Genomic DNA, 14564 nt, shown 5'->3' on the forward strand with positions numbered 1-14564 from the left:
TCGCAGACCCTAATCTGAAGCTCTAACTGATGCACCACACTGGCTTTCATAGGGTGGCTGCTGATGAACAGTAGCAAGCAGCTGGGCCTAATTGAGTCATGCAAATCAGGTGGTATCAAGTCACCCAGAGGGTGCTGCCGAGGGATGCCAGCCTCCAGGTGGGACCTGGAGATGCCTGGAATTACTGCTCATCTCCAGACTACAGATCTCCCTTCCCCAAACCCAGCCCTCCTTACAGTCCAACTCAAAACCTCTAGGGATTCCCCAGGCTGGCACTGGCAGCCTTGTCAGGCCTGGTCCCAATGCTCCCTCCCTCCCTCAGAGACGAAAAGAGGCCAGGAAAGGGCCCTTCCCCCACCCTTTTACTGACGGAGCCAGTTAGAAGCCTCCCCGAACGTTCTAATCTCTCTCTCACCGTTGATGCCTGGAGTTAGATCCCTGCAGAGGCCATTTCAAAAGGTATTGGGGGAAATTCAACCCTCCCTGAAGGAATTTTTTTACTTCTTGGATTTTTCTGCAGACACAGGGTGTCTACTGACTATTTAGGAAAAGCTGTTGGGGGAGAGTGAGCCCTCTGTTGGCAGAAATAAGTATCCGCACAACCCGCCCCCTGTTGGAATTAGATATATAGATTCTGTATTCAAGTTTACTTAAACAATGTTCAAGGCAGTTTACAGATGAAAAACTGCATCACATAATTAGACACACACCTCCCCTGCATGAAATATATTCTATTTTAAAGTCACAAAATATCTGCTGTACATCAGTAAAACGTCAAGATCAGGTAAAAGCAAGAATTTTTTGGTCTACAGTCTGAAGTTATAAATAACTGTCCCAGTGGTTCTCCCTGGTGAGGGTCTTTCACATGCTTGCCTACAGAAACATGTTCTGCTGGCTACTGCAGACAATTAACTTCTTACCTCAATATCAAACCCAACATTTTTGTTGCCCTCTTGATGTACTGCATAGAGTTTGGAAATGAGTTCATTAGCCTTAACTCCAGAATTTTCTGCCAGGGCACGGGGCACTACTTCAAATGCTTCAGCAAATTTCTTGATAGCATACTGATCAAGACCCGGACAAGTCTAAAGGCAAAACAGATTATTTTTTTTAAAAAACCAAGTAGTGTAAAAGATAGCTACATTTAATGTCAGTCTGCAACTTACCTCTCCATATGAAGTGATCTGCTTAGCCAACTCAATCTCTGTTGCACCACCACCTGGAACAAGGCGCTTATCCTGCAAAACAGTGGAAGTAACCACAAAAATACTTGGAAGGCAGGAATTTTTATAATTACGTATAAAGGCTTCAGAGTTGAGGTTTCCACAGCTTACTAAATAGGCTGTATCTTGGTACAACGGTACATTCATATTAGCACCTCAGCAACTGTAGGTAGTTGCATTTTAACAATATGTCATTTCTTACTCACCCGAGTGAGTACTTTGAATGTATTGACACCATCATCAACTGCTCGTTCTACATCATCCATGAGATTGTCTGTAGAACCACGAATTAGTATAGTAGAAATGGCACCATCTTCTTTTTCTGTTAAGAAATTGACTCTTATGAAACCTAAATGCAGAACTTGAGTATATACTACATTTAAAAAATAAAACAGGACAGAGCTAGGTAAACTCCAGGATGCATGCTGAGCAGCACATCACATTATTTTGCTCAGCACAAAGGGATAGTTCTCTGCCCAAACAACCAATATGAGCTCCTGAAGTGTGGCAGTGCCACTGAGGATGGTGGCACAGAAGGCAATAGACATGGCTTATGCCTGTCACTGCCTCTCAAACCTACACAGCCGCTAGATGAATCCAAGGCAAACCCAAGCCACGAACAAAAGCACTGAGGCACAGCCTGCTCCCAGTGTAACTGGCCAAGTACAACACTGATCTTCTCTCTACCCCTCCTTTTCTTTGTCTGCACAAGCAGCCTACTCACTGAGGGGCACTGAAGTTATGGGAATCTTGGGCCAAAAAGCCTAATTAAACCTCATCATTTAAGAAGACAAAGCAACATACCATGTTTAAAAACAACTACTTGTGTTTCTCCAACTTCTGACAAATAAACATTATCACAGTGACCCATTTCTTCTTGATTAGGTGGTGTCTGTGAATGAAAACAATAAGACTTAGGTTTATGCCAAGAAGGACATCTCCATTGTGTGACTTCTTGTTGTTTACATACCAGTCTGGGTAGGGCCGTAGCACCAACTGTTTTGCAGAGTCTCCTGAGATCCCATTTACTATTCAGCCTTTAAAAAAAAAGAAAGAAAAGACAGGTTTCAGGAAAGATATCATAGTAGTTTGAAAAATTGTATTACTACACTGAAATCAAAGGTTCTGTGTTTCCTACCAGCCCAGTGCAAATAATTTACAAATATCACAAGGGCCACCTGGATGCTTTCCTCTCAGCAAAGGAAGAATGACTGTTTCTTCCCTTGTTTAAATAAGCCCTGCAGACAACCTGTTCGCATATGCTTTACTATGCAAGGAAGAATACTGAGCTCAAGTACATGGCCCCTGCCTCTGCACAACTGCTGAGTAGTCTACATAGTGCGAATGCTTGGAGGAAGGACCCCTCATGCACGCCCCCTTCCCATTATCAGCATTTCTTCCAAGCAGTCACACCATGCGGACAACTAGGAGTTTGTGCAGAGGCAAGGCAAGCATATTTGTGCACACTCTCCCTCCCTGCGCAGTGAGTAAATGTACCAATGAGCAATGTTCCCTCTAAGCTGTGGAGTCCTGTGAACAAAGATTCTACTTTGTGAGCTACTGGCATTAAAGTTGTGAGCGAGCAATTTGGCCACTGCATAAATTAGTTTGCTCTGGAGCCATCTTTCCTGAGCTAAGATGAATATGAGTGAGCCGGAGGCTAAAAAACTGTGAGCTAGCTCACACTAACTCAGCTTAGAGGGAACACTGCCAATGAGTCATCTGTATAGGACTATAGTGATAAGGTGTTCTAGAAAGGGTTACTGCAGTACAATAATGTCCAGCCACTCTCTCCAGCACAACAATAGGCTGACTTTTGTCTTGAACAGTCAGCAAAATCCACTGATATGTTTACAAAGCAAATATAAATAATTCAAATCTCTTGAAGCAAAACCATGAAATGATCTGTTAACTTGATTTGACAATGCTGTGTAAGAAAACAAGTGATTTTCTGGATCTGTCCAAAACCTAACCAGCCCAGCCAGGGTCCCTTGAAAAAAACCACACAGAGACAGCCAATATTATGGTTTCTCTCTATCCCTAATGTTAGAAGAAAGATGGGATTTTGATAATGGATCAAATTCAATTTATCAAGTTATTATATCTGATTTGCAAAAGTACCCTTTCTAAAAATAGGTGGTTTTTATAAGCCTTACCTGACTACCATGAGATTGTATTTGTTAGCATAATGAAGGGCCATGTCTGCTATTTTCCCACCAGATACCACAACATTTGCACCAGCATCAGCAATAGCTTTGATTTGCAACTCCATTAAGTTCTCTTCTCCTTTACTGAAATTCATTAATTCTTCAGCATTCTTGATCAGCACTGTTCCCTGTAAAAGAATAAAACCAGAGATGTGAGACAGAAGATTTTCTGAAATGGATTTTTTCTTCAGTGCTTTATTTTTCCTCTGTAGAATATTCTCAATTTCTACAGATTCACTGTTTCATAAAATTAGGGACAATTCATATATGGCAAGCGTGCCAGTTTTAAAGCTGTAATTAATACTTGCCAGGTAATTGTCCCTAGGAATTGTGTCTAAGAGTAAATATATGTTTTATACATTTGTAAACCGGGGTGAGAGAGAGGATAGCACCAAAAAGATCTATATACTTGGGGGGGGGGGGGACTAGTTATGGATTCACCTGATTGGCAATAAAAGTCAAATGAAATCTAAAAGCTAAAATGTGTATTCACAGCTGTCCCCGCACACAGAAGGGATACTGTTAACTGCCGAAATGATACAAAACAAGCAATGCAAATGATGTTATGGAACTGAGGTGCCTTGTGAATTTCATGGAAGAACTATTCCGTTAGAATAGCTGAGCAGCCACAACATATATATACAGTACTTTTGTTGTGCTTAAATAAGTGTTAACTGTTTTGGATTTTTCTTAAGCTTAAACCATACAAAGGCAGTACATTCTCTATTAGCTTACATTAAAAGTATTGTTCCAGTGAAAACAGTATCCCCATAAAACTCTAAGATTGTTTGAATGTAAACACTTGATCCCCCGCCAATATTTCAGCACAAGTGACTCCTGCTACTGAGATATAAAACATGGGGTACCTTTAAACTTGTTTAGTAACTATAAGTAAAAAAAAATACACTAAATCAGATCACATTCTATTTAGGGTATCAGAAAATTTTCTAATTATAATTTTTCAGAAAATTCTGGTCTTTAGATAAAATACTGTTTTTTACATTCACAGAAACAGCATGCTAGTGATCTATTCAAGTTTTTTAAAAAACAAAGCTCTACCCCATTCTCAGCTTCAACATGGTATAATTTCTGTCTTCCTTCTGAACAAATCCTGTTGTAAATAATGCAGGGCACATAACCAAGCAAAGCAAAATAACAGGTAACTTAAGAATTGAGCAGTCAATAGAAACAGGTCTATGATCTAGTGAACTAGGTAATGGACATCTTGTGCACTCACACGATCTCTCATCTGTTACCTTATCAACACTTCTATCTACTGAGATTTAATGGAAGATGGGGCAGCTGCTAAGTTTTCACAATAGAGGGAAGTGAGCAGTCAGCTCCCAAAAAGATCAGGACCAATATTGTTTAATTTTTTCATAAATTATCTGGATTTGAACGTGAATAGTGTAGTGGCCAAGTTTTCAGATGATACTAAATTATTCAGGATGGTGAAAACCAAGGCAGATTGGGAAGAGCTATAAAAAAAATTCTCAAAATTGGGTGAGTCGAGAATATTGGGGTGAGGTTTAATGTAATTAAGTGCAAGGTGATGCACACTGGGACCAAAATACCTAACAAGATATGCTTATGGGATCTGAGCCAACTAAGACTGAAAGAGATCTTGGGGTTGTAAGTGGATAGTTTGATGAAAATGTCAACTCAGCACGCAGCAGGGGGGAAAAGGCAAACCACACTGGGGATTATTAAAAAAGGATGCGAATATAGTGGACATTACATGTGGTCTAGATAGGCTGGTAGACAGTGCTGAAGAGGAGCCAGTGGTTGTGGTACATGTTGGCACCAACATTGTGGGGAAATGTCATATGGTCTTGGAGGAAAAATGTAGGCTGCTAGGCAGGAGACTCAAGGCCAGGACCTTCAAGGTAGCATTCTCAGAAGAGCTGCCTGTTCCACGCACAGGGCCAACTAAACAGGCACAAATTAGGAGTCTCAATGTGTGGATGACACAGTGGTGAAGGGAGGAAGGGTTTAAGTTTGTTAGGCACTGGGATGCTTTTTGGAACAAGCAAGACCAGTACAAAAGAGATGGCCTCCACTTGTCCTGAGAAGAAACCAGGCTGCTGGCACTTAAAATCAAAAAGGTGGCAGAGCAGGTTTTTAAATCCTGGGAAAAAGCTGACAGGAGGTGAAATGTCTCTGGTTCAGAATGGCTCATCTCCAAGATGAAGGTATAGCTGTTACTGTTCTAGAGGGAAATGGATTAGGATTGGAGCTCTGGCCCCGCTGGCAGACCTCCTGATGGCACCTGGTATTTTTGGCCACTGTGCGACAGAGTGTTGGACTGGATGGGCCACTGGCCTGATCCAACATGGCTTCTCTTATGTCTCTTAAAGGACTGAAATAAACAGCCAATACTGTAATACCCCTGTATTATGATGTGGTGTCACCTGAAACACTGTGAACAGTTCTAGTTACCATATCTTTTTAAAAAAAAGATATTTCTGAGTTGGAATGAGTGCAGAAGAGGGCAATCAAGATAATTAATGGATTTGAGCACCTTTCCTATGAGAAAAGCCTAAGAATCTGGAGAGTCCCTTGTTTAGAAAAAACAGTTAAGAGGGACCTGATACAGGTTTTATACAATATCATATGTGGGGTGGAAAGAGGACAGAGAATTTTTTCTCATTGTCCCATAATATAGAAACTGGGGCCAACCAGTCAGAACTGACAAGAGAAAATACCTCTTTACTCAACTAGTACATTGTAGAATTCACTGCCAGTGGATGTAGTAATGGTCACTGACAGGAACCTCTACATTCAGAGGCAGTAAAGCTCTGAATAACAGAGCTAGGCAACCTCTGTGTTGGCCCTCCAGGGCAACTGTTGCTCACTGTGTGAAACAGGATGCTGACTAGACAGACCACCTGTCTGATACAGCAGGGCTGTACTTATGTCTGCAATCTGAAGAATTACATTCACTAAATATACAGAAATAAATAGTTCTAACAAATTGAGAAGCCATACAGAAAATTCAGAAAGATCCAGATTCATACCATATATAGTATTACCTGTGTAAGCCCCAAAGCAGTAGCTGGATACATTTTTTCTGATCCACCAATTCTACTCCATTTAGTCTTACATAGCATGTACAAAGACTTGAGGTAATGGGGTATCTCTCACTTTGTACAGGGATTCATGGTAGCACCTTTTGTATGCACAACTGTACAATAGCTGTGATATGTATCTGGGTCAATTTACACTGAAGTTTCTTTGTGGTATCCCACTGGGCCCAAGCGGAACACAAACAGCCTGGCTTATGCTGGGGTTTCCCTATGCAATCCCATACATAAGAGACATCATTTAAGGGGAAAATAAGCAGCATATATATGAACAAGTCCTTAATTAGATTTAGTTATAAACACTTATGATAAGGTAAACTCCTAAACATACCTTGGTCTCCATTATCATACCATCAAAAGGACAAGAATATACAGCTATTTTAGCATCTTTGACAGAGGTAATATCACCTTCAGTTTCTTTTTTAAAAACCATGCCATGTAATACTGTAGAGGCAGAAATACCAGAACCCTGAAGAAAATACAAATTATAATCATTATTAAATCTTAGTAAGTCACAAATTTTAAAACTGTTTTATATAAATTCAAGAGTACATTGTAAACATCAATCTGAAGAGCTCACACCCAAATGAGATCTGTCATAGCTAAGAACTTCTTTTATGTTTTCTTGTTATCTTTGCCTCCACATATCCATATCCCCTGGCACATACTTGGACCTATCTGTCTAATCTGATGTAGGATAAAGAAATGAACGGGAAAGGTCCTTTTATACTCAAAGGATTCTCTATTAGAGAACATGTTCGTGACTTGATGAGTATTAAATTCAAGCGCTAATTCAGCTTAAAGCATTTCAATCTGAAATGTTGATCAAGTTTAGTAGAAACTAAATTCTGGACCTAAGAAACAATAGCTAATAATTGCCAACACTATAGTATTGATTCAAATCAATATACTACATCACTATATAGATGTCAAAGGCAGATGTTGAGATGAGGGGTAGAAAATTTTTTCAGTGCTTTATTGTTCTGTGGAACTGTGTTAACACGTGCATATATATTTTACTGATTTGCAAACGGTAAGTTAGAGGGCGAAGGACAGTAGCATCACATGTATCAATTAAAAACTAAAGTTATGAATTCAGCAAATTGGCTGTATGGGTCAAAAATTTTGATCACCAATCTAATTTGAAATTCAGAGATTATTGTTTATTGGTTTATATGTAGTGTCAATTGAGGGTTGCTGCATAAAGCAAGCAACACCGCAAAGAGTGAAACTGTGGCTCCCCAGTGATGTCTGTCAAAAGGGTTTAATTTGCTTAAATAGGTGAGCAGACAACCATGTCGTGCACAGTTCTTTGGGAAAGCTAGAATTCATGCATCAACTGTTTTCAGGGCCTTAGGTCTTTTCCCCCTTAAATTTAAACTATGTAAAGGACGTACATGCTATACTGTATTTGAACTTTTGCAATTATTATTCCAATAAAAATAATTTCCAATATAATTCTGAACTTGTTTATTCTTGCATAATTCTAAATGTGTTTATTCTTGAGAGCCAGTTGGTGTAGTGGTTAAGAGTGCGGACTCTAATCTGGGAGAACTGGGTTTGAGTCCCCACTCCTCCACATGCAGTTGCTGGTGTGACCTTGGGTCAGACACAAGTTCTTTCTTAGCTGTTCTCTCATGAGCAGTTCTCAAAAGAGCTCTCTCAGCCCCACCTATGGGTGTCTGTTGTGGGGAGGGGAGGGGAAAGGAGATTGTAAGCCACTCTGAGACTCCTTCAGGTAGTGAAGGGCGGGGTATAAATCCAATAGCTTCTTTTCTTCTTATGCATAATATTTAAACAATGCAATTTTTTCTAATCAAATGTTTCTATTGGGACCTAAAATTAACATATAGTACTTTTAAATTTTGTTTACTAAATAGATGCACAAAATCATGTTATACTATTTCAGCACATTGGAAAATATTCCAGAAAACTATATGTAAAATTTTCCAATTCATATTTTCCCACAGCGGAGGAAACTGTCCATGGCCAGTACTGTTCCTTTCCCACAGACTCTGTTCCTAAATAATCTCACCTTTTGTGTTTTTCTAGACACATCTTCAATGTTGTAGTTGTACAGAAAACTTTGCGAAAACTCATAACTCACAGATTAATTTATTTAGGAATTTATATTCCATTTTTCTCCTCATGGAGACTGAAAGCAGCTCAAAAGTTGAGGTAAACTGGCCATCAATATCCTATCCTCTTTTTGGTTCCAACTAAAGTTCAGATTTTTTTTTCCGAACATAGTTTTAAAATTCTCAGAACTCCAAGATTATGAAAGTTTGCATCACAATCAACTAAAAGATCCCCAAAATGAGCATCTCTAGATCACACAATACTGAGAAGAAAAATTACTTACTAAGATCTTGCAGACTCGGATGCTATCAACATTGAAATGGCCCGACTCGGGAAAAACAGATACTGTGAGAATTAAACAAAAGCCACGAGTTTTATTTTGGGGGGGTTTAAATGGGTAAATGAAAGCTGGGTAAATGAAAATCTTTTAGAGTTAGTTAAAATCGGCTTTATCAATATGCAAGAATGGAATTAATGACAATATATCAGTTTATGCAACTCAAAACCAGTTTCATTTGGCCCTCTTAATTTAGGTCCACATTGGAAGATAAAATATATATAAACAAAACTTATTAACCTATTCATTTAGCAGGCACTGCTTTAAGGCCGAGTGACTTGTTGTACTCAAAATGATTAGTTTGTTAAAATTGTATTCATCCATGAATCTTATTACAGCTCTACTATGTTATGTTATTTATGACCAGGGCTTTTTTGGTAGGAAAAAACCAGCAGGAACTAATTAGCATAAGAGGCCACACTCAACAGCTGAAACTCATTAGCATATTAGGCCACACTCCTGACAGTGTCGCTCATTAGCATATTAGGCCACACCTCCATGCCTTCCTTTGGCTTGCCCAGGCACCCCACGGCTGCGGGGAACCCGGGCAAGCCGGCCCTTGGAGGGAAGGGAAGGCAGTTTAAACTGCCTTCCCTTGGCCTGCCTGGGCACCCCTTCCCTCTGTAGCCACGCATGCAGAGGTTTTGGCTGTAGTGGGCGTGGCCAACTCTGAAGCCAGCCGGAACTCCGTTCCTGTGTGTTCCTGCCCAAAAATAGCCCTGTTTATGACAAAATGCAGAAGAGGTTAGTTAATTTCATATGGGCACAAAGTAGACAAAGTCTACACATACTCAGCTCCAAAAAAAAAGTAATGCCCTGACGCCCTACTCTGTTGTTACTTTTTCTTGCTTTAATGTATTGTAAAATAGATATAGCAGCAGAATTTTGATTAGTTTATGTTAAAGCATAACTGTTTTAAAACTGGAAAAAATGTGGTTTTATATTCTCTATTACCTCTGTTAATGTAATAATATCCCTGGATGTAGGATTACATGTACTGGGATGTATCGACTGATTAGCTTTTTGCCTTTGTTACTGTTCTCTCTTTTACAATAAAGTCAAATTCTAAATTAAAAAAACAACAAAAACCCAGTTTGGCACTACAGGAAAAATGTTGTAATGACCTATGATCTAGCTGTTTCCACTTCAGCACCAGTTTGCAGCTAGATTCAGTGGATAGGACCCAGTGATCATCAGCAGAAGGCACCAATGGTCATGTATCCTCCCAGCAGTCTTTTCTTACCCCACTAAGTTTATTTCTAGGGTCACAGAACCCACATAGACAGAGAAGGAAGGAAGGATTTGATCCCTTACCCCTAACCCAACACAGCCTTCTGACCTGCACTCCCAACAACACAAAATTAACTTCCTGAGATCAGAAATGGCTGCTGGAGGGAGGGGATGACAGGAAAAGTCCATGACACAGGAACCCAACCAGTGGTATACAATCCTGGTTTGACAGTAGCACACAAACACCAATTTAGTAATCTGGATGTAGCAGAAAACTATGGTCTCCCCTAAATTGGAAGTAACTGAATGACTGCAAGCACAGAAGCTGAGAACAAAGCATGGGAAAATAGAGCTTTTTACACACAATGCCAAGCTATGGTATGGTGCCAGGGAAAACGACACCAATATTACGTTTACAAAAAAGGGTCCCAAATGGACGCTGCACCTGCAACCTGTGACCCAAATTGAAACCAGCAACCCTCCGATCTGCTGATACCCCCCCCAGCAGTGTAGCTGGCCAATGGGGGTGGGACTGCCACCAGCTGCTTGAGAGCCACCGGCTAGGAGCCAATGCTGGGCCCAACTGTCCAGAGTCATCCTGTTCCTTCACTCAGGCACAAATGAGAGCTAGCCTTAAGCTGTAGGGCATTGTAACAGATCTACCCAGCAGCCCCAGGAATGATATGATCTAAGTGGTGAAAGCAGCATTCAACATAACAAATCCAAATTTACCAGGAAATTCAGAAAGTGACTTTAACTGTGCTTTTCATTACAAAAGCCAAAACTTGATCCACATTCATATGAATATAAAAGATCAAAGACTTAACAGACAAAAACTTTTATTATGTTCTATAATATTTGGAAACCCCTCAAAATTGCAGCTCTCCTTGGTTATTACTTAGCACACTAAGCCTTTACTTGAGGCTGGATTGATGTGCACAAAATGAAAAAATATTAAGTCAAAATGTTAACAAAAGTTAAATGTTTAGGCAAAAAAACCTCTTTTATTATGATTAGCTAAAATGCTTACTTACCACATGCCTGTGCAATAAGCTTAGACAGAAACATTTCATTGCCACATTGTTTACTCATTACTGAAGTAAGTAGCAAAGATGCCATTTCATCAGTGTCCCAAAGATTTTTTGCGGAGCAGCACACTAGATCAGGAAGAATCTCTAGTGCTTTTTTACAAGCTTTTTCGTAGCCTTCAATCACCTAAATTAAATATATCAACATGTGTAATAATGACAGCAACATGTATTACAATATAGCTCAAAATAAGTTTGGTATTGTTTCAGCAACCACTTCTAACAGCCTGGCTGTGCAAAGAACTTTATACATGTAAGCATAGTGGAACACAATCAAAACATATTACTGTTCTTCAAAGACATCAAGCATCAGAAGAGTTTATTTTTTTCACTTCTGCTTCTTACTGTGCCACCTAAAACTTCTGTTCTACAGATCTAGGGTTCACCAAGACCTGCATAAATTGCAGTGCACTGGGCTGCAGCTCGAGTGGGAGATCTGTAAAAATTGCAGATTCCTCCTTATACAAGGAAAGTGCCTTCTTTTTACACACGAGCACCTCATATGCGTGAGCTTAAGTGATGTCAACTCAAACCAACTTTGACAAGGCTAGCAAGGGGCTTTTCAAGGCAAGCAAAAGATTTCTATAGCTTTCCTCTCCCATCCAAAGGCCAATCCTGCTTAGCTTCCAAGCTCTGACAAGACCAAGCTGTATCATGCCACCCTTCCACAACCAGGGGGCCTTAGACTACCATTTTTAATCAATTCAAGTCCAAATAGCTTACAACAGAAATGAACAATGTAAGAAACGTGTCTTGGTTCCTTGGCTCATTGCTTGGAGGTCGAGCACCTAAGATATTCTATGGTGTTCCTGTTCTGTTGCTGTTTCTATGAAGGCTGAATGGAGCTTAAAGAAAACAACCCTTTGAGACAATGTGCTGCCAAGCAGCAATTGTATTTTTTAAAAGATTATGATGACAGGAAGAATCTGAGTTCTATAAAAATCACCAAGGTTACACAGTTTTGGAATACTATTCTGAATTACAATAATCTGTTGGGAGGGGGATTACCTCTGAAACAGAAAGACCCATTCTTAGTAGTTCTTCCGCGAGCTGCAAGAGAGCTCCAGCAAAAATAAGCACAAAATTTGTTCCATCACCAACTTCTTGCTCTTGCATGTGAGAAGCCATGACAATCATTTTGGCAGCAGGGTGCTGAACCTATTTAAAAATGTATATAAGAACTATTAAGCATATATGCAAATATCTAGTGAGTCCTAGCATGCCTTATCATACTACTACAGTAACAGTACAATCCTATGCAAACTCACTCCAATCTAAGCCCACTGATATCAATGGGTTTAGACTTGAGTAACAGTGCACAGGCTTGCACAGTAAGGGACTCAGCTTATACAATGCTACTTAATGTTTCATGAGACACAAGCTGAGCAACTATAAACATCTGTAACTACTTCTAGCGAATATTGATGTAGTACTACCAGCAAGAATTTATTTCAACATGAAATACACTTCTTAAAGCTTTTCAAGTTTTCTGCACTAACCATCAGCCGCTGAAACTGCTCCTGACCTCCATTTTTTTTTAAAGTTAATATGACAGAACAGGTATAATGGTTAAAGAGTGTCAGACTAGGATCTGGTAGGCCCAGATTCAAATCCCCACTGTCATGGAAGCTTGCTCAGTGACCTTGGAATAGTCACACACTCAGCCTAATCTACTGCACAGGGTTGTTGTGAGGATAAAATGGAGAAGAGAAAAATAATATAAACTGGTTTTGGTCCCCACTGGGGAGAACTGCAGGATATATATGAAGTAAATAAAAAGACAAGATACAACAGAACTACCTTTGTTCAAATCTCCTCCCACACCATGTCATCTTATTTTCCCCTCTTCTTGCCCCCACCAACCCCTGACTCAGGGATCCTCATAAGGAAAATTTAATAATCAAAAAAAGCATGCCTTGATAAAGAATATATTAACAAAATACTTCAAGGAAGAATTCCCATGTTTAATGTGGACGATTTTAGGTGAAAGACACAAGAAGAACTTACCTCTAACTCTCTTAAGACAGTAGCAGCATCATTAGTAACAAAAAGCTTTTCCAAATGATTGATAACCATTTTGTTCATTCCTAAACAAAATAAACCACAACACTAAGTACAGCTACAATCTACACTGTAAATTATATTCACCATACTATTAATCATGCCAGGCATTTGTTGAATAGAGAATGCATGATAATATTTTGCCTTTGTAAAATATGAAGTTTCAGAACTGGAACAAGTGGTATATTTCCTGTATTTGTCAATGAAAGAATTAAACCACTATAAGATATTATGCCTTTACAATTGCTCTTTTAGGTTTAAAGGAAGGTATTAAGTCTATGTTTATAAATATACTAGCCTGATACCCGTGCTATGCTACAGGATTTAAATTCTGTAAATCCAGTTATAATACTGATGATGTGAAATCTGAAATGTGGCATTTGTTGTAGGAATTCTAACAGAGAAGATTGTAGTGCAAGAAATGAAGAAAAAATGAAGTTTTTCTCTCTACTTAAGGACCTCTTCTCTAGATCACACTGGTGGTTCTGCCCTCAGGTGCTAGGATCACCAGGCTGCTTGGTGAGCTCACTCTGGAGCAGGCCACATAGAACTGTCCATTTAAGAAGCAGTCGTCTGTTAAGTCAACTCCTGCTACCTTCCACGAAAGTGATGGCCTCCCTACTTGTGCTCCTGGATTGTTTTGATAATATGGAGACTGTGTTGTTCTGAGCACCTCAGGGTGATCTCGCTGGTACTTGGCCTGTGCAGCTCAGTGCACTGCGGGAGTACTATGTGCAAATGTCTTTGCCGCATTCCTAAATTGCCTCCTCCTTGTAGTGTTGGTGTATCTGGCTCGACGTTTGCCAGGAGCTTTCTTGGGAGCAATAAGAGCTGAGAGGTGTGAGGGGGAGTCGGTGTGAGGGAGTGGTGATGTGGTGGACATTTCTTCAGGTTCATGAGGGAGGCACGCCTCGAAATGGCTATCTCCCCATAAACATTCATTAACTCAACTGCCATGCTGGCTTTTTAAAAAAATGTCTATTCAGGAGTCTTGAATCGCTGATTTCTGTAACTGTCCTCAACTGTCTGGAGTCTCTTCTAACTGTGTTTTTACCGCAGAACATTGAGATCCACAGCTGAGCAATCAGAGGGAGGTGGGTGCAAGTAGGCAGGTTTTATCTCAGAACTCTGAACTACATAATTGACCAATCAGGGGACGGGGCGGGCAAGGAGGCAGCAGCCTGCCAGGCACATGGAAAATAATTGGGGGAACATATTTTGCCCCTTTTTTACCCCCTTGGGGGTCATGTTTCTCA

At 40.0% G+C, this 14564-nt stretch overlaps 1 protein-coding gene across 2 annotated transcripts in view; it reads right to left on the minus strand.

Moving 5' to 3' along the window:
* CCT8 (chaperonin containing TCP1 subunit 8) overlaps nucleotides 1-14564 on the minus strand; it is a 35464-nt gene that overhangs the window by 13002 nt on the left and 7898 nt on the right. For both annotated transcript variants that reach the window (XM_015422989.1, XM_015422987.1), the window contains exons 3-13: nucleotides 13255-13334; nucleotides 12256-12405; nucleotides 11194-11374; nucleotides 8876-8937; nucleotides 6845-6982; nucleotides 3380-3558; nucleotides 2194-2260; nucleotides 2028-2115; nucleotides 1430-1545; nucleotides 1167-1238; nucleotides 921-1085 (exon numbers count right to left, since the gene is read on the minus strand). In XM_015422989.1, the coding sequence (XP_015278475.1) occupies nucleotides 921-1085; nucleotides 1167-1238; nucleotides 1430-1545; nucleotides 2028-2115; nucleotides 2194-2260; nucleotides 3380-3558; nucleotides 6845-6982; nucleotides 8876-8937; nucleotides 11194-11374; nucleotides 12256-12405; nucleotides 13255-13334 (1298 nt within the window). The remainder of the gene's footprint in view (nucleotides 1-920; nucleotides 1086-1166; nucleotides 1239-1429; nucleotides 1546-2027; nucleotides 2116-2193; nucleotides 2261-3379; nucleotides 3559-6844; nucleotides 6983-8875; nucleotides 8938-11193; nucleotides 11375-12255; nucleotides 12406-13254; nucleotides 13335-14564) is intronic.

The sequence above is a fragment of the Gekko japonicus genome, unplaced genomic scaffold, assembly GCF_001447785.1.
Source record: "Gekko japonicus isolate JY-2015 unplaced genomic scaffold, Gekko_japonicus_V1.1 scaffold178, whole genome shotgun sequence".
Lineage (NCBI taxonomy): Eukaryota > Metazoa > Chordata > Lepidosauria > Squamata > Gekkonidae > Gekko > Gekko japonicus.